This window comes from Panthera pardus, unplaced genomic scaffold (assembly GCF_024362965.1).
Source record: "Panthera pardus isolate Hobbes unplaced genomic scaffold, ASM2436296v1 HiC_scaffold_8, whole genome shotgun sequence".
In the NCBI taxonomy this organism is placed as follows: Eukaryota; Metazoa; Chordata; class Mammalia; order Carnivora; family Felidae; genus Panthera; species Panthera pardus.
The window spans coordinates 104,217,359-104,235,932 of record NW_026527013.1 but is presented as its reverse complement, the minus strand read 5'-3'; the positions used below and the strand labels follow the sequence as shown (position 1 = coordinate 104,235,932).

At 36.1% G+C, this 18,574-nt stretch overlaps 1 protein-coding gene across 3 annotated transcripts in view; it reads left to right on the top strand.

Annotated features, from left to right (window-relative positions):
* Positions 1 to 18,574, top strand: part of THSD7A (thrombospondin type 1 domain containing 7A) — a 437,500-nt gene that overhangs the window by 403,237 nt on the left and 15,689 nt on the right. For all 3 annotated transcript variants that reach the window (XM_053897780.1, XM_053897781.1, XM_053897779.1), the window contains 5 exons: positions 1,271 to 1,386; positions 5,427 to 5,544; positions 5,779 to 5,924; positions 6,788 to 6,962; positions 11,383 to 11,556. In XM_053897780.1, the coding sequence (XP_053753755.1) occupies positions 1,271 to 1,386; positions 5,427 to 5,544; positions 5,779 to 5,924; positions 6,788 to 6,962; positions 11,383 to 11,556 (729 nt within the window). The remainder of the gene's footprint in view (positions 1 to 1,270; positions 1,387 to 5,426; positions 5,545 to 5,778; positions 5,925 to 6,787; positions 6,963 to 11,382; positions 11,557 to 18,574) is intronic.

The following is an 18,574-nucleotide window of genomic DNA, read 5'->3' as shown; positions in this document are numbered from 1 at the left end:
CCTGTGCCTTTCAGCTCAGCAGTATTCCCATAAGTATTGTTCCCCTCCATCTGGGTCCCTTTTGGACATGCTTCTTACCTTCCCAGAGATAATTCTTTATTTAATGACAGAAATATTTATCTATTTCTCAGTAAACATCAGGATAGAGAATGAAAATATCACACAGACATTGAGCCCTTAAGGTAGATTGTGAATAGCCTAAATGATCCTATTGAAGACATCCTCCCACTTTGGGAAGGTGCAAATAAAAGATACATATCTTTCCCATAAGTATCAGGTTTATTGAAAGATGTCTTTCTTCTTCAGAAGATGTTTAATACCTATAACATACTAGGACAAAGTTCTTGGTGTGGGGGAAGTTTATAAGCATGATTAGTCTGAGGTAAAAATGTCAGCAATCTTAAGCTACCAAAAAACCGTATGAAGAAGATACAAACATTTCAGCATTATCAAAGGTACAGATGAAAAAGGATGAATGTTTTTTTCAGAAGAAAAGACTTATTATGACTTCATTTTTTCCCATAACCCTCATCTCATACCATATCAGCGCAAATTCTAAGAAAGAAGAGAATGCGTTGGTTTATATGATGTAAGGCAACACTGAAGCTTATTTTGGAATTTTTCCCAAGTAATTTTCCCGCTGAAACAAACTCTAAACATTGTGCACTAACACACAGCAGTCAGATTGGCTTTTTGTCTCCTTAGGTTTTTCTCTTCCATTTCCTTTGACGATACAAAGAAGTCACAGTTCTCTGGGCCATGCTATGCTACCCTGGAAAGAAAGATTGAAAGAATTACTTTGCAAAAGACATGAAATAAAAGAATTAAATAGATATGGCCGAAGTGATTTTGAAATAAATAAGTGTATATTTTTAAACATTCTAAGTATGGACAGTAAGTGAAATAGTGTTTTGTTTGAAATAATGTTAAAATTTAAATTTCTACTTTTATTAGGAAAAAAACGTTTTTAAGTGACATTCGATCTGCAGGCCAAAGCCAGTTTCACACTGTCACCAAAAGGCTAGCTGTCAAGATTGTCAGGTAGACATCTGCCTTCAAGAATAATCCCCATAGCTATGTGCAACCCCAGCAATTCCATTTGACTCTTGATATGTTCAAAGCCGGGACCCATATGCTCTGCATGTGGGATGATTGATTGTGGGGCTTAGGAAGCAGTTGTGAATTAAATATGGGATTCAGGTCATCAGAGTTTCATTTGAAATCTGTTTCATACATAGCCTTCTGTTCTGATGGGCTCCCTTCCTTTCAGACTGGAGCACGTGTCAGCTCAGTGAGAAGGCAGTTTGTGGAAATGGCATTAAAACAAGGATGTTGGATTGTGTTCGAAGTGATGGCAAGTCGGTTGACCTGAAATATTGTGAAGAGGTGAGGGGATACTGTGTTATATCTTTGTGAGTAAATTCTTCCCTAATAATTTCAATTCATGCTGAGCCAAGTGACCTGTGCTCACTGCAGCTCATTGCCAGCAGATGGTTTTCTATACTACTCAGAGGCTGTTAAGCACCCTCTTGAAAAGAAACACTGTCCAACTACTGATTTCTACACATAATTTCCTGTATTTTGTTCTGCTTGGAGCCCAAAGGTATGCTAATTAGCCTATTTGGAAAGAAATGCTTGGGGAACAATAAGTAATCAAGGTGAATAAAGGCAATAAATCTTAATCAGACTACTCATCATCTTTTGTAATTTCATGTGAATTTTGTGTTGCCTGGGACACCTGCCAAGAGCCATCATTTATTCTCTCTGTTGCTAAACATTGATCGCATGTGGTTTGGTAGCAGATTTTGATATTAGGATCTAATATCCAGCTGTGAGAGTCTAAGTACTCAGGTCTGGGTAAGAGAGAGCTTGAAATTCAAACAAAGGAATGAAGTCTGCCATTATATCTTTGAGGTGCAGAGACTTGTAACTGTTAATTTTCCAATTTATAAAAGTAATGTCATCATTTCTAGGTATGACCTTATGAAATGTGAGGAAACATAGTTGTTGGCCTTTCTCTTCCTGAAGCTACACTTCATGTTGTAATTATTTTGTCCGACTTCCATACCAAAAGGGTCCCCACATTCCTGACAGGTTTTAACTCCTCCTGCATCTAAACCCCACTGGGTTAAACATGAACCAAGATAAACAGGAGCCTCAGTAGATCTTGAACACATAGAGAGGAGCTTATGACCTCATTAGGGTTCAGCAGACATGGTGACCATGACTTCTACCTACACATCTTGGGGGCTGTATAATCCCATGGTAAATTATTCCAGCTACTAAGAGAAAACTCCAGATGGAGATGATATCAATCCATTTGATATCTTTGTCATGTAGACCTAACAACTTCCTTATATCTGTCCATGGGAATGGAGCTGCTGAGTGTTCTGAAAACAAGTTGTTTAGTTAGTAAATTCCTCCCACTACCATCTTATTACATAATTTAGTGTATTCATACTTTAGTTATAAATTTTATACCTGAATTAATTTGGTTTTGAAACTAGTAACATCAAAGTAATGTTAAAAAATAACATTAGTATTAATGAACATTACTATAGTCATATGCTGGCTGGAGAGCTTTGATCTACTTCCAGTTGATTAATATCTCCTTTTTTGCAAACGTGCATGTAAATGTCCTCCTGGATCAGAATGAAATATACATTAAATAGCTGAGAGCTTTGTGAAAGCTAACCCCAAATCATACAAAACCAATTAAAAAATAAGTGACTACAGGACAGAGGTATAGAGTCCTTTATTTCTTAAATGAAATGTGAGTAAAACCTTGAGAAATAACTGTTATTTTAATTATCCAGGAGCCTAGATAAATTTACTTTTATGTATTAATGTTACATTGTTTGAATACTGTGGTAACAATTAGGGATTCAAATCATAACATTGTAGTAATCACTGTCTTTAGGAAGTACAGTGCTACTCTCTACAGGAATTGGAATAAACAACTCCTATCCTGTTTATGCATCCCCATGGATGCAGTAGTATTAACTAATATCCCTGAGAAAAGCTGGCTATCTTTTTAAATAATGGATTGATTGCCTACCTACTAATACATGTGCAAACCCTGCATTCAGAACAACAGCAGTCGCTAACTCTTGCTGTTTCCCTAAGAACCAGAAAGAAATAATGCCATTCCTACACAGCAAAGGGGACAATTAGGGTTAAACCTATCTAGGATTTATATAGCATTTTTTTCTTTGATGTTTTTCAGACATTTATTCATCCAATCCTAGTAATTGGTTTCTCCTTTCCTCTTCTTTGATCCCTGAACAGGTTTCTTTTCATTTAGTTAGACACATGTTTAGATAGATGAGACAGTAAGAGAAGAAGAAAAAAATAGGAACAATAAATGTAAGAAAAAACCATAGTAGACTGTTAAAATGTCTTACCACTGGATACCACAAAGGTCTATAAACAGACATCCTTTTCAACTCTGCAGCGAAATAAGTCATAGTAGCTGAATTCTGTGATTCAAACCCTCTCTCCATGAAACTATTATCTGCCTTAAATGTTACACATCCTTATTAGCATATAATTGCCTTAAGTCTCCTTTCTCCAACCTCCCATGATTTAAGTGACTTTTTGAGACCTGAATTAAGTGATATGGTAAAAATGTTCATACCAAATCCTCAGCTTTGTCAAGTATTACTGGTGAAGAATATAATAGGAATGCCTGGAGAGATGTGTAGCATACAGTCACTGATCTGATCCTCTTTCAGTGGACAACTTAGAGCTGAGAGCTATACTTGAACCACAATATAACATTTCTTTGGCCATCTTTTACTATATGCCATAGACACTATAAAATTTTCTTTCATGCAAAAATTTTAAAACCCATTTTAAAAATCCCAAGGATTAAAAACAAAACAAAACCTGTAGTCTCCTCACAAGCTCTTAAGCACTTCTATTTTCGTGCTACTTTGTACCTTGGACTTTTTAACTGTTTGCATATAAAAGTAGATGAGTTGGAAATCTCATATTTTAAAAGTAGAATGCTTAAACAAGGAAGGAACTCAATGCTAATAAAATGTCACAGTGTCAGAATCTAATGAGAGGCTAACCAAAATAAGTGAATTATACCTCAGTTAGCTGCTGAGATCAGTTTTAGAAAAGAAAATCTTTGTAAAAAATAAATGTGTATAAAATATTCGTAATCAAAAAATTCTGGCAACCCGTATTTCCTTTTGAGAGAGATAACATACTTAACTATTATCGAATATTATTTCAATGTTATATTATTAGTTTTTGAGTGATAATTTGTCTTTTAAACCTTTTGTTTTTCAGTTTTAACATGATACATAAAAAGAAATAATATCCCAAAGATACAATTATAAATCTATATATTGGTGATATTCTTGGTTTTTAACTAATGGGAAGTAATCATGCTTACACCTATCTCGTTACTCCTTTAGGGAAAGTAAACCAATTTAGAGACTAAATCTACTTTTTTTTCATTCCTTATTTAAAAAGTTCAACAACGGGAATGCCTGAGTGGCTCAAGATCAAGCCCTGCACTGGGCTTTGTGCTGGGCATGGTGGCTGCTTAAGATTCTCTCTCTCCTTCTACCTCAGCCCCGCCTCAACTAGCTGCCTGTCTCAAAAAAAAAAAAATTATTTTTTAAATTTAGGAGGTCAAGCGTAGCTCAGTCAGTTAACATTCTGACTTGGTTTCAACTCAGGTTATGATCTCACGGTCTGTGAGCTCGAGCCCCACAGAGGGCTCCACACTGACAGCATGGAGCCTGCTTGGGATTCTCTCTCTCTCTCTCTCTCTCTCTCTCTCTCTCTCTCTCTGCCTCTCCCCCAATCATATATGCTCTCTCTCTCTCAAAATAAGTAAACTTAAGGGGTGCCTGGGTGGCTCAGTCAGTTAAGCCTCTGACTTCGGCTCAGGTTATGATCTCATGATCCATGAAGTCTAGCCCCACATCAGGCTCTGTGCTGACAGCTCAGAGCCTGGAGTCTGCTTTGGACTCTGTGTCTCCCTCTCTCTCTGCCACTCCCCCTCTTGCCCTCTCTCTCTCTCTCTCTCTCTCTCTCTCAAAATATAAATAAACATTTAAAAAAATAAAAAAATAACTAACTTAAAAAAATGATGATAGCATTAGCTAAAATTTAAAAACTTTTTTTTTTAATTTGAAAAGTTCAACAATGTATATGGAGTAAATGGACTCCTCTGTTCATCCTGTGCCCTTTGTTCCCACTCTCGTGGGTTGAACAACTTTATAGTTTTAAGTTTGGGTGTTTGTCCTCCAGATACCATTTTATTTTATTATGCATCTTGCTTATTCTTCCTCTCCTCTCCTCCCCACTACTATTTTTTTTTTCTTCCTCCCATCCTCCCTCTAATAATAAGACACATCATGGCATCCTTCCAGGTCAGTAAAACAGATCTACCTCTTTCCTTTCAGCTTGGCCTGGAGAAGAACTGGCAGATGAACACATCCTGCATGGTGGAATGTCCTATAAACTGTCAGCTTTCTGACTGGTCTCCTTGGTCAGAATGCTCTCAAACATGTGGCCTCACAGGTTTGTTTGTACCTTCATTAGCATTAGATTAATAGTCAAGGAATATGAAATATCACTCTTGCTTTAATGCTTACCAGATAATTTTCATAAAGGTTGAATCAGGGTCTTTCCTTTCAAAATATCTGAGACTTACTTGTCCCTTGGATCTCCTCAGGAGAAATGTCTGTGATGCCGTCTTTCAAGATAGATGCTTACACAAATATATCACTTTGCATCACTTTGTATCTCTTAAAGGAAAAATGATCCGAAGACGAACAGTGACTCAGCCCTTTCAGGGTGATGGACGACCATGCCCTGCCCTGATGGAACAGTCTAAGCCTTGCCCAGTGAAGCCCTGTTATCAATGGCAATATGGCCAGTGGTCTCTATGCCAAGTACAGGTAATCAAATCTCAAGAAGTTGTATAGAGGGTCACCTGGATGGCTCAGGCAATTAAGCGTCTGTCTCTTGATCTCAGATCAGGTCTTGATCTCAGGGTCATGAGTTCAAGCCCCTCATTGGGCTCCATGGAGCATGGAGCCTACTTTAAAACAAGCTCAGGGCGGGGGGCACCTCAGTGGCTCAGTCATTTGAGCATCTGACTCTTGATTTCAGCTCAGGTCATGATCCCAGGGTCATACAAAAGAGCCCTGTGTCTGACTTCCTTCTGAGTGCAGAATCTGCTTAGGATTCTCTCTCTCTCTTTGCCCCTATTCACATTCACTCTCTCTTTAAAAAAAAAAAATAATATATATATATATATATATATATATATATATATATATATACACACACACATATATATATATATACACACACACACATATATATATATATATATATAGAGAGAGAGAGAGAGAGAGAGAGAGAGAAGTGTTCTTTATTTGCAGAGATTTAGTTTCAGAAATATTTTTCAGAACTTACAGATGACATGTTTCCTCTTAAAGATTTTAGGTGCCTTGCTATTTCATAACTGTTTAATTAGTTTTGATAACCAGCAGTCCCTGTCCTGTGTGTTTAAAATCATTTGGAGACAGATTCATTTTAATGAAAATTTATTTGCCTGTCTTCGGCTACAAAAAAAATAAATTGTTCATTGTATACTTTATGGCTAGTGTCCTACAGGACTTCTTCTCTAGGGTTTCAAATGCTTCTTTAACTGCTCATAAATCAAGATCAATGGTGCAGAAGATGACTGTAGGTGATGAGCTTGCTAATGAATTATTTTTCTTTTCCTAATTAGTTATTTCTTCCTGCGTTCTAGGATGCCCAGTGTGGTGAAGGGACCAGAACGAGGAACATTTCTTGTGTAGTGAGTGATGGGTCAGGTGATGATTTCGGCAAAGTGGTGGATGAAGAATTCTGTACTGACATTGAACCCATTATAGATGGTAATAAAAAAATGGTTCTCGAGGAGACCTGCACCCAGCCTTGCCCAGGTAACAGTAACAAAATGTTATTCATAGTTTGGTCATTTCTTACTAGACCTAGGATAGAGAAGAGGTTGCACCTGCTAGTCTAAGTTAAGGCATGTCAGCAAGTCTTCTCATTCAGTAGTATCTGTGTCAACAACTGGATACATAGCGTGGATGCAGGGGTTACTGCCTTGTTACTGCCAACTCAGGGTGAAGTCCAGGTCTCCCGTGTGGCCTCTGCTGCCACCCTGGAGTTCTAACACCCGCAGAGGAGGGCAGTTAAGGCCTTAGGCTCCTGCTTGACAGGGAACGTATGAAAGGGGATTTGTATCTATTTAGGATTTCCAGGAGAGAGAGAAGCAGGGTTTTAACACAAATGGCTAGCAAAAGATTTAAGTCCTATAATTAATGAAAACTTACTTTGGGTCCTGAAAAGAATCGAAAACAAAATCACACCTAGGTACACTGTAGTTAAAACACAGAATGTAGAAAACGAGAGAACTAGTAAAGCATGCAGAAAGAAAAAAATAGGACTTACAACTGGAAGACAATCAATTAGAATCATAAAAAATTCTTCTTAGTTACAATGAAAGTCCGAAGACAATGGAATGTATGCACAGTGTGATGGAAAATAGTCATGAGCCTAAAATCCTTTCCCCAGCAAAATCATTCGAGAGTGAGAAAAAAATATTATGGAAGAAAATATTGAAAGAAATTACCACAATTCAGAGTTGGACACATGGGTTCATGCAGTAAAATGTGGAAAGCAAATATCGTATATCAAATAGCTTAGAAATAACTGGAAGACAGTGATAAGCTAATATTTAGGAAGTTGGGCTTGGTGCAGAGAACTGTAGGGTAGACAGAAGATCAAAATAAGCTCAACATCAAGCATGAGCCTAAGGCTTTGAGAAAGATGGGGGCAACAATTTATTAGTAGACAAGAGAGAAATAAGACTGGAAGTAAATGGCCTGTGTTTCACCCTCAGTGGAAAGTTTTTATTCTCCACTTTGCTTATAATTATGAGAAGAAAAAAACTGATCTCTTTAAGGAATGTGTTATTTCAAATAAGATCCCCAAAAAAATAAAAATAAGGATTTGGCAAACAAATTTTGACTGGAGACAAAAATAGACTACCTAAATAAAAAAGTTACGGTTTAAGGAAATTTTAAAGATGGAGGACATATTTTCAAAAGTTTATTGTAATGGATTGAAGTCTCTAAATGCTGTAAATAGCTTACTATATGGGTTGCTCATTCTCTCATCAGTTTATTCATTCTTAATTATTTGATATGATAATATTGGCAGTTTCTATAGTTTATTAAGATGAACTGAATAAAATTAAAACAGAGCAGTAAAGTAAAATAATCCCTGATATTTTGAACTGTATGCTAGATTTTGAGGGCATTCCTCACAACCATAACAACAGCCTTTGTACATACTTATAGTTTCATCTACTTCAAATGAAGAAAGATCTTTTTAAAAATCTTACTTTCTAGACCTCGATTAAGTGTTGCTTCTTAGACATTCCTGCACCTGATAATAATAACCTATTCCTGATCCAGCAATTCCCCTACTCCATTTCCTGCCCTCCCCCCCCCAAAAAAAAAACTGGCCTGATTGCAGTCCACATTCTCACATACAATTCAATAAAATCATTTTGCTTCACAGCTGAACAAGGTTGAGGCTGTTGCAGCAGGTAAGGGCTCTGGGCAGAGCCAAGGACTGAACCTTTGGGCTTTCATGTGCCGAATGGCCACATAGTCAAAAGGCACCAAAGCTAAAAGTTGGAAGGCCTGTCTATTCCAGAGCCAAATCTCCAGCGCCATGAATAGGATTATCGTGATAACCACAACACGGAGCAGCACTAGCAGCCTTGCCAGGAATTCGTGTCTGCTTTCCTGTGGAGTTTGTCCACTTGTTTTCTTATACTTCCTACAGCACAATCACCCACTCATTTTATTATTATTATCAGGTGTTACTGGGGGCTAGCCACAGGGCTCAATACATTGAGAGACATATATACCCTGTCCTCATTGAGTTTACCTTCTAATGGAAGAGACTGGTGCTAATCTAATAGTAACATAAATAAACACAAGATTGAAATTTGTCCTAAGTTACCCAAAGGAAAACAAGATCCCACAATAACATAAAACAGAACAAACACACTGTTCTAATTAGATTAATTACAAACCCAGAAGGAGGCTGCTCTTCTAAGTTACCATCTCTTCATCCCAGTTGCTAGTTTTCTCCAATAATGGGTTTTGAAAGCTAGCAACATATGAGCTAATAAGCTTTAAAGTAAGTAAAATACTGAAGGAGGAAGTGCATTTTATATACTTGTCCTATCTTTTGCAGGCATAGTGTGGTTTATTATTATAATGGTTTATATGGTCAAAACATAAACGTATGTTTAGTACAAGCCCAATGTCTCACTGTCATTTGCTGTTATTCAGTCTTTAAAGCCTGACATGGATTCTTTTGGGGTGACGATTATATAATTCACAGACAAATATTAAAAGATTTATTGAGGTTTGTTGTAAAATACACTATGTCAAGTGATATAATCACAGAAATAAAGCTTACCAGTAAAAAAAAAAAAAAAAAAAAAAAAAAGATATGTTTTATTTCCACATAGTTTGCAATCACTGGGGTGTAGTTACATTACCTTTATCTTGAGAGGACTATTTAAAATTTTAATAGTTTTTCCTATGTAATTAAAAACTGAGTAACCCCAAAGTATTTAAACATGCTTCGTAGTTTCTTTTTCCTTAACGCTTCTAAAATTTAGAATTTTCTGCACTTCAGGATGACATTGACTATTAATGACATACTATAATAAAGGTCTACAAAAATCAGTCCACTTTACTGTTATACATATACCTATTAGCCAGTTATTCACGTCTGGCCAAGATTTCTTAATTATAACACAAGACATGTTTTCATTAATCAGATCTCCAGGCAGATTTGTGCTAATATTAGGCATCTTCAGCATAATATAAGGCAATATGAATTATGCATATGGTATGGCTGGAATAATTAAAATGATAAGAATCCCTGTGGATTCGTGTCTATCATAATTTACTATATCCTGTGTACAGTATCACCAGTCAGTCCTGAAGAATGGATGGGTATACAGGAAAGGTATATTTCATCAAATCCTCCTTGTTCTCCAAATGGTTGAAGATGTTGAACGCAGGATACACCAGGGCCCAGCAATTCCACTCCTAAGTATACACCCGGTAGAAATGCACATATAAGTTCAAAAACTCACACTAAGATGTTCACAATAGCAGTATTCATTATAGAAATAATGTATAACTCTCCACCTGCCCATCAAAAGAATGGTATCTAAATTATGACACAGTCATATAATGGAGTAAAATACAGCACTAATGATCACAGTGGAACTACATAAATACATGTGGATCCTGCAAACATAAATGAGTGAAGTATTTTTTACAGATACAGATGGTACGATTCCAATGTCACACAAGAAAGGTTTCTGAAATTCTGAGAATGTCCTCTTGCTTGATTTGGGCATTGGCCGCAAAGTTATAAAATCAGACTGTGAAAATTTGAACATTTATAATATGTGATCATTTTTCATGCATATTCTTCTTCAATAAATAATTGAAAAAAAGAATTCGATTGAAGATGTAGGTCAGATAAAGTCACAAGGATTATTACTACTGCAGTTGCTGCTCACTTGACTGTCTCACCCTCACACCTCTGGCAAGAAATTGGAAAAACTAAAGTATAAATGCCAGTTTTCTCAGCCTTGGAGTTCAAGTGTTTTTGAAATTATGCATATCTACAAGACAAATTTCATGTATATTTAGATTTTCATTGGTACTACCAAGTGCTTAATAAACCTCTTCACCATAATGTCAAGAATGGTGGTAGGTTTTTTTTGTTTTGTTTTGTTTTTTAATATATAAAGTTTATTTTGAGAGGGAGAGCACATGCACGAAAGAGAAAGGGGGAGAAGGGCAAAGAGAGAGAGGGAGAATCCCAAGCAGGCTTCTCACTAACAGTGCAGGGCTTGACGCGGGACTCAAACTCACCAACCACCCTGAGATCATGACCTGAACCAAAATCTAGAGTCAGATCCTTAACCGACTGAGCCACACAGGCGTCCCTGGAGTGGTGGTAGGTTTTAATCAACTGTTTGTTGTCTCTTAAGAGGAGGTGAATCATAAGGCACAAGGTCCTGGAAGCTGTAGTTTCTATTCAGCAACATCCACTCCAAAACTAACATTAATATACACTTGTAAACCACATATAAACTTGCCAAAATTAAATACTTATCTAAATCCTATAAATATCATGTATGACTAGCATACCAAGAAACATTTCCCGGTGAGGTGAAGAAACATAATTACTAGCTGGACGGCTGCTGTTTATGGGTATGTGTATGAACTACCAACTGGTGTTTTGCAGGTGACTGTTATCTGAAGGACTGGTCTTCGTGGAGCCTGTGTCAGATAACCTGCGTGAATGGTGAGGACCTAGGCTTTGGTGGAATACAGGTCCGTTCCAGAGCGGTGATCATACAAGAACTGGAAAATCAACATCTATGCCCAGAACAAATGTTAGAAACAAAATCATGTGATGGTGAGTGCTGCAATTCATGAAATCTTTTCAATTTAGTTTTAAGAGACAAAAGCATAAGATATAGAATTTTCTGCTCAATAAGTAAATTTACTAAGATCTCTTAAGACTGAGAATTAAGAGTAGGATTCTGAATTCTAAAAATTTACAGGAAGAAAAATCTCTCACCCTTCAAAAATTAGATAAGAAATGTAAAAAATGGTTCACAGTTTTATTAGCTACAGAAGGCCCAGATAATTAAGAGCACATTATTTGGACACTCAGGACAATCCTGATCATGTATCAGGATATCCTTTATTTAAGTTAAAGGAAACAAAGAAAAACTACAAATCCACATCAAAATGAGAGATTTTCATTATATTCTTATAAATTGATAAATCAAAGTATTGGTAAGAACTAATATGACATAACACATGAACGTACATGTTTCTGTGTCTATGTGTGAATGTATACACACATATAGAGCCATGCACCCAATATAAACAGTATATGACATTTTCAAAAACAACAGAGCATTAAAATGTCATACTTTGGGAACACAGAGGCAGTCTAAATGAAAACAAAAGACTTTATATCTAGTGTAGAACATAGGTCCTCTCCTTCCTGCTTGTCTTTGGAAACAATTAAAGAGTATGACAATTAATAGCAAATAGGAGCCAAAATACTACTTTTTTTACTGAAAAGTTGGAGACAAAAGCTTGGAATGTTAGTGAAGAAGGCTTAGAATAAAAGCCAAATGGGCTAGATGACTTAACCCAAGAATTAGGTATAATTATGCACCTTGTCAGTTGAATCTTCCCTAATTTACCAAACAGATGAACCATTCCCTACGTCCTGGGTGTAGGTAATGAAGTAGAGAAAAGTCAGAGGTTACAATAAATGAAACAGACCCAAGGAAAAATTTGTTCACCCCCAAATGATAACGAAATAAAATTAGAAATCAGTAACACAGCAATTGTGAAAGAAATGTCACCATGCACACAGCAGTAAAAACTGGAAACGACACTTCTAGAGCGTTACACTTCAAATGGTATGTGGGATTTAGCACAAAAGTACTTACAAGAAAACTTAAAGCCTGAAATGCCTAAATAGGGGAGTAGAAAAGATTAAAATGAGCTAAGCATTAAACTCAAGTAGAATGTAACTAATACAGATAAATATAAATTCAGTGAGATAGAAAACAAACAAAATAATCAACAACCAATAGTTGACCAAACTAACTAAATAGACCACCTCATGGAAAAAAATCAGGAAAAAAGAGCAAAATAACTACTACATCATATAGAGTAGAGTTTTAAAAATTATGACTAGAGGTGCCTCGCTGGCTCAGTCAGTTAAGCGTCTGACTCTTGATCTTGGCTCAGGTCATGATCTCAGGGGCTCGTGAATTCAAGCCCTATGTAGGGCTGTGCACTGATGGTGTAGAGCCTACTTGGGATTCTGTCTCTCCTTCTCTCTGCCCCCCCCCCCCAAAATGGATAAACTTAAAAAAAATAAAAATTATCAATAAATTTTCCTAATAAATATAGAAACTTCAAGATAATCTAAATTTTATAATTTATCAAGAATGATACAGAATCTAAACTATGGATTATGTAACTATTAAAAACTCAAGTGTATCAAATATTTACTTATACATGAAACAAACTAAAACATAAATGGCTTTGAGTTTTACCAAACTTTTTTTTTGTATTTTTATTTAATTAAATTTTTAAAATTTACATCCAAGTTAGCATATCATGCAACAATGATTTCAGGAGTAGATTCTTAATGCCCCTTACCCTTTTAGCCAATTCCCCCTCCCACAACCCCTCCAGTAGCCCTGTTTGTTCTCCATATTTAAGAGTCTCTTATGTTTTGTCCCCCACCCTGTTTTTATATTATTGTTGCTTCCCTTCCCTTATGTTCATCTGTTTTGTATCTTGCAGTCCTCATGAGTGAAGTCATATGATATTTGTCTTTCTCTAATTTCACTTCGCATAGTACCCTCTAGTTCCATCCACGTAGTTGCAAATGGCAAGATTTTATTCTTTTTGATTGCTGAGTAATACTCCAGTGTGTGTGTGTGTGTGTAACACATCTTCTTTATCCATTCATCCATCAATGGACATTTGGGCTCTTTCCATACTTTGGCTATTGTTGATAGTGATGCTATAAACATTGGGGTGCATGTGCCTCTTTGAAACAGCATACCTGTATCCTTCGGATAAATACCTAGTAGGGCAATTGCTGGTTCATAGGATAGTTCCATTTTAATTTTTTGAGGAATCTCCATACTGCTTTCCAGAGTGCATTCCCACCAGCAGTGCAAAAGAGATCCCTTTTCTCCGCATCCTTGCCGACATCTCTTGTTGCCTGAGTTGTTTATTTTAGCCATTATAGCTATTCTGACTAGCCTGAGGTGGTATCTCTTTGTGGTTTTAATTTGTATCTCCCTGATGATGAGTGATGTTGAGCATTTTTTCATGTGTCGGTTGGCCATCTGGATGTCCTCTTTGGAGAAATGTCTATTCATGTCTTTTGCCCATTTCTTCACTGGATTATTGTTTTTTTGGGTGTGGAGTTTGAGAAGTTCTTTATAGATTTTGGATACCAACCCTTTATCTGATATGTTGTTTGCAAATATCTTCTCCTATTCTGTCAGTTGCGTTTTAGTTTTGCTGATTGTTTCCTTTGCTGTGCAGAAGCTTTTAATTTTGATGAGGTCCCAATAGTTGATTTTTGCTTTTGTTTCTCTTGCCTCTGGAGATGTGTTGAGTAAGAAGTTGCTGAGGCCAAAGTCAAAGAGGTTTTTGGCTGCTTTCTTGATGAGGATTCTGATGGCTTCCTGTCTTACATTTAGGTCTTTCACCCATTTTGAGTTTATTTTTGTGTATGGTGTAACAAAGTGGTCCAGGTTTATTCTTCTGCATGTCGCTGTTCAGTTTTCTCAGCACCACTTGCTGAAGAGACTGTCTTTATTCCATTGGATATTCTTTCCTGCTTTGTCAAAGATTAGTTGGCCATACACTGTGTGTCCATTTCTGGGTTTTCTATCCTGTTCCATTGATCTGAGTGTCTGCTCTTGTGCCAGTACCATACTGTCTTGATGATTACAGCTTTGTAATACAGCTTGACATGTGGGATTGTGATGCCTCCTGCTTTGGTTTTCTTTTTCAAGATTGCTTTGGCTACTCGGGGTCATTTCTGGTTCCATACACATTTTAGGATTGTTTGTTATAGCTCTGTGAAGAATGCTGATCTTATTGTGATAGGGATTGCATTGAATATGTAGATTGCTTTGGGTAGTCTCAACATTTTAACAATATTTGTTCTTCCTATCCAGGATCATGGAATCTTTTTCCATTTTTTTATGTGTCTTCTTCAATTTCTTTCATAAGCTTTCTGTAATTTTCAGTGTATGGATTTTTCACCTGTTTGGTTAGATTTATTCCTAGGTATTTTATGGGTTTTGGTACAATTATAAATGGGATTGATCCTTGATTTCTCCTCTGTTGCTTCATTATCAGTGTATAGGAATGCAACCAATTTCTGTGCATTGATTTTATACCCTGCAACTTTGCTGAACTCATGGATCAGTTCCAACAGTTTTTTGCTGGAATCTTTTGGGTTTTCCATATAGAGTATCAGGTCATCTGCGAAGAGTTAAAGTTTGACCTGGCCAATTTAGATGCCTTTGGTTTGTGTTGTCTGATTGCTGAGGCTAAGCCTTCCAATACTATGTTGAATAACAGTGGTGAGAGGGGACATATCTGTCTTGTTCCTGACCTTAGGGTAAAAGCTCTCAGTTTTTCCCCATTGAGGATGATATTAGCATTGGGTATTTCATGTATGGCTTTTATTATCTTGAGGTATGATTCTTCTATCCCTACTTTCTTGAGGGTTTTTATCAAGAAAGGATGCTGTATTTTGTCAAATGCTTTCTCTGCATCTATTGAGAGGATCATGTGTTCTTGTCCTTTCTTTTATTGATGTGAAGAATCACACTGATTGTTTTGCAGATGCTGAACCAGTCCTGCATCCCAGGTAAATCCCGCTTGGTCATGGTGAATAATTGTTCTAATGTATTGTTGGATCCGGTTGGCTAATATCTTATTGGGGATTTTTGCATCCATGTTCATCAGGGAAATTGGTCTATAGTTCTCCTTTTTAGTGGGGTCTCTGTCTGGTTTTGGAATCAAGGTAATGCTGGCCTCATAGAAAGAGTTTGGAAGTTTTCCTTCCATTTCTATTTTTTTGGAACAGCTTCAAGAGAATAGGTATTAACTCTTCCTTAAATGTTTGGTAGAATTCCCCTGGAAAGCCATCTGGCCCTGGACTCTTGTTATTTGGGTGATTTTTGATTACTAATTTGATTTCTTTACTGGGTATGGCTCTGTTCAAATTGTCTATTTATTCCTGTTTCAGTTTTGGCATTTTATATGGAGTTTTACCAAAATTTAAATGAATAAACAACTCCATTTTATGTGAAATCTTAAAAAAAATTGTGTGGGAAAAAAAGATAAGGAAAATCCTCCCTGCTCCGTGAGAGTGTAGCAGTAAAATTAGTCAATAATGTCACCAATGAAAATAGATGTCAAAATCATAAAAGATTACTATCTAACCAAATCCTTAATACCATAATTAATCATGATGTAAGTCATCACACCAACAGAAAAAAAAAGTCATAGGATTTTTAAATGTGTTGAAACAATGTTTGTAGAATGCAACCTTAATTCACAATGAAACTTCCAATTTAACTTGAACTAGAAGGAAATCACCTAATAAATGATATCTACAAAAACTAACAGCATACATGATAATATCAGGGAAAACATTAGAGACATTCCCTTGCAATTGCTAACAAAGCAAGGATGCTCACTATTGCCAACCTGGTAAAGAAGGTTCCAGCCCAAGTGTAATCCGAAGCTTAATAGTTGAAAGCAAAGAAATAATCGTGCATATTACTATGATTTTCACATTAAAAATTTTAACAGCCAAAATAGAAAAAAATCCATGATCATCTCAATAGATACAGAAAAGGAATTTGACAAAATACAACACCCATTCATGATGAAAATTCAACAAAGTGAGTCTCAACAAAGGCCATTGATGACAAACCCACAGCTAACATCATACTCAGACAAGCTCTTAGTTGTTCACCATCAAGAACAGAAGGACAACAAGGATGTTATCCATTCTTACCACTTTTAGTCAATGTAGTACTCAAAATCCTAGATGTTGCAATCATACAATAAAAAGAAAAGCATGCAAGTTGGTAAGGAAGAAATAAAATTGTCACTGCTTGCAGATGATGTGGTATTATACATAGAAAACCCTCCCCCAAAAAACTATTACAATAAATGAATTCAGTTAAGTTGCAGGATACAAAATCGATATGTAGACACCTGTTGCATTTCTATACACTAATTACAAAGTAGCAGAAAGGAAAAAAAAAACTCCACTTATAATTGCACCAAAAAGAACAAAATACCTAGGAATAAACTTAACCAAGGAAGTGAAAACCTGTACACTAAAAACAATAAGGCATTGATGAGACATTGAAGACTACACAAATAAATAAAAAGATCTATCATGCTCATGGATTAGGAAAATATTGTTAAAATATTCATACTACCCAAAGCAATCTACTGAGTAAAATATAATCCCTATCAAAGTACCGATGGTATTTTACACTGAACTAAAACAAATACTCCTAAGATTTATATGGAATCACAAAGACCCTGAATAGCCAAAGCAATCCTGAGAAAGAGCAACAAAGCTGGAAGCAGCACAATCTCAGATTTCAAACTATACTACAAAGCTATAGTAATCAAAAACATGTGGAACTGGCACAAAAATAGACACCTATATCAATGGAACTGAATAGAGAGCCCATACTTACATGATCCATTAATCTGGTACACAAGAGGCAAGAAGATACAATAGAGAAAAGACAGTTTCTTCGATAAATGGTACTGGTAAAACTGCACAGCTACATACAAAAGAATAAAACTGGACCACTTTCTTATACCATATACAAAAATAAACTCAAAGGGGTTAAAGACATAAATAGAATACATAAAACCATAAAACGCCTAGAAGAAAACTAGGCAGTAATTTGACATTGGCCTTAGCAACATTTTTCTAGATAGTTGTCCAGAAAGAGAAACAAAAGCAAAAATAAACTATTGGGACTACACTAAAATGAAAAGCTTTTGCACAAAGAAAGAAGCTGTCAACAAAACAACAAAGCAAACTATTGAATGGGAGAATATATTTGCAAATCATAAATCCAAAAAGGGGTTAATATCCAGAATATATAAAGAAGTTATACAAAACACCAAAAAAAATCTAAAAAATGTGCAAGGACCTGAATAGACATTTTTCCCCCCAAGGAAGAGACACAGATAGATAGCCAACATGAAAAGATACTCAACTAATCATCAGGGAAATGTAAACCAAAACCACAATGAGGTATCTCCTCACACCAGTCAGAATGGCTAAGAGATAAATGTTGGCAAAGATGTGGAGAATAGGAACTCTCATGCATCCTTGATGGGAATGTAAATTGGTACAGTTAGTGTGGTCAACAGTATGTTGGTTACTCAAAAAATTAAAATTACCATAACCCAGTAATTCCATTTCTGGGTATTTACCCAAATAAAAATACTAACTCAAAAAGACCTATGCACCCCATGTTTATTGCAGCATTATTTACAAGAGCAAAACAAGCTAAATGTCCATCAATAAATGAATGGATAAATATATGGTATAATACACACACACACACGTGTGTGTGTGTGTGCAATATTCCATTACTCAGCCATACAAAAGAATGTGATCTTGCCTTTTGAGACAATGTGGGTGAACCTAGAGGGTATAATTAAAGTCAGACAAAGATAAATACCATATGATTACTCTCATATGTGGAACATATGAAAACAAAACGAATGAACAAAACAAGAAAACAGATACAGATTCATAAATACAGGGAGCAAACTAGTGGTTGCCAGAGTAAGTGATAGGTGAAGGAGATTAA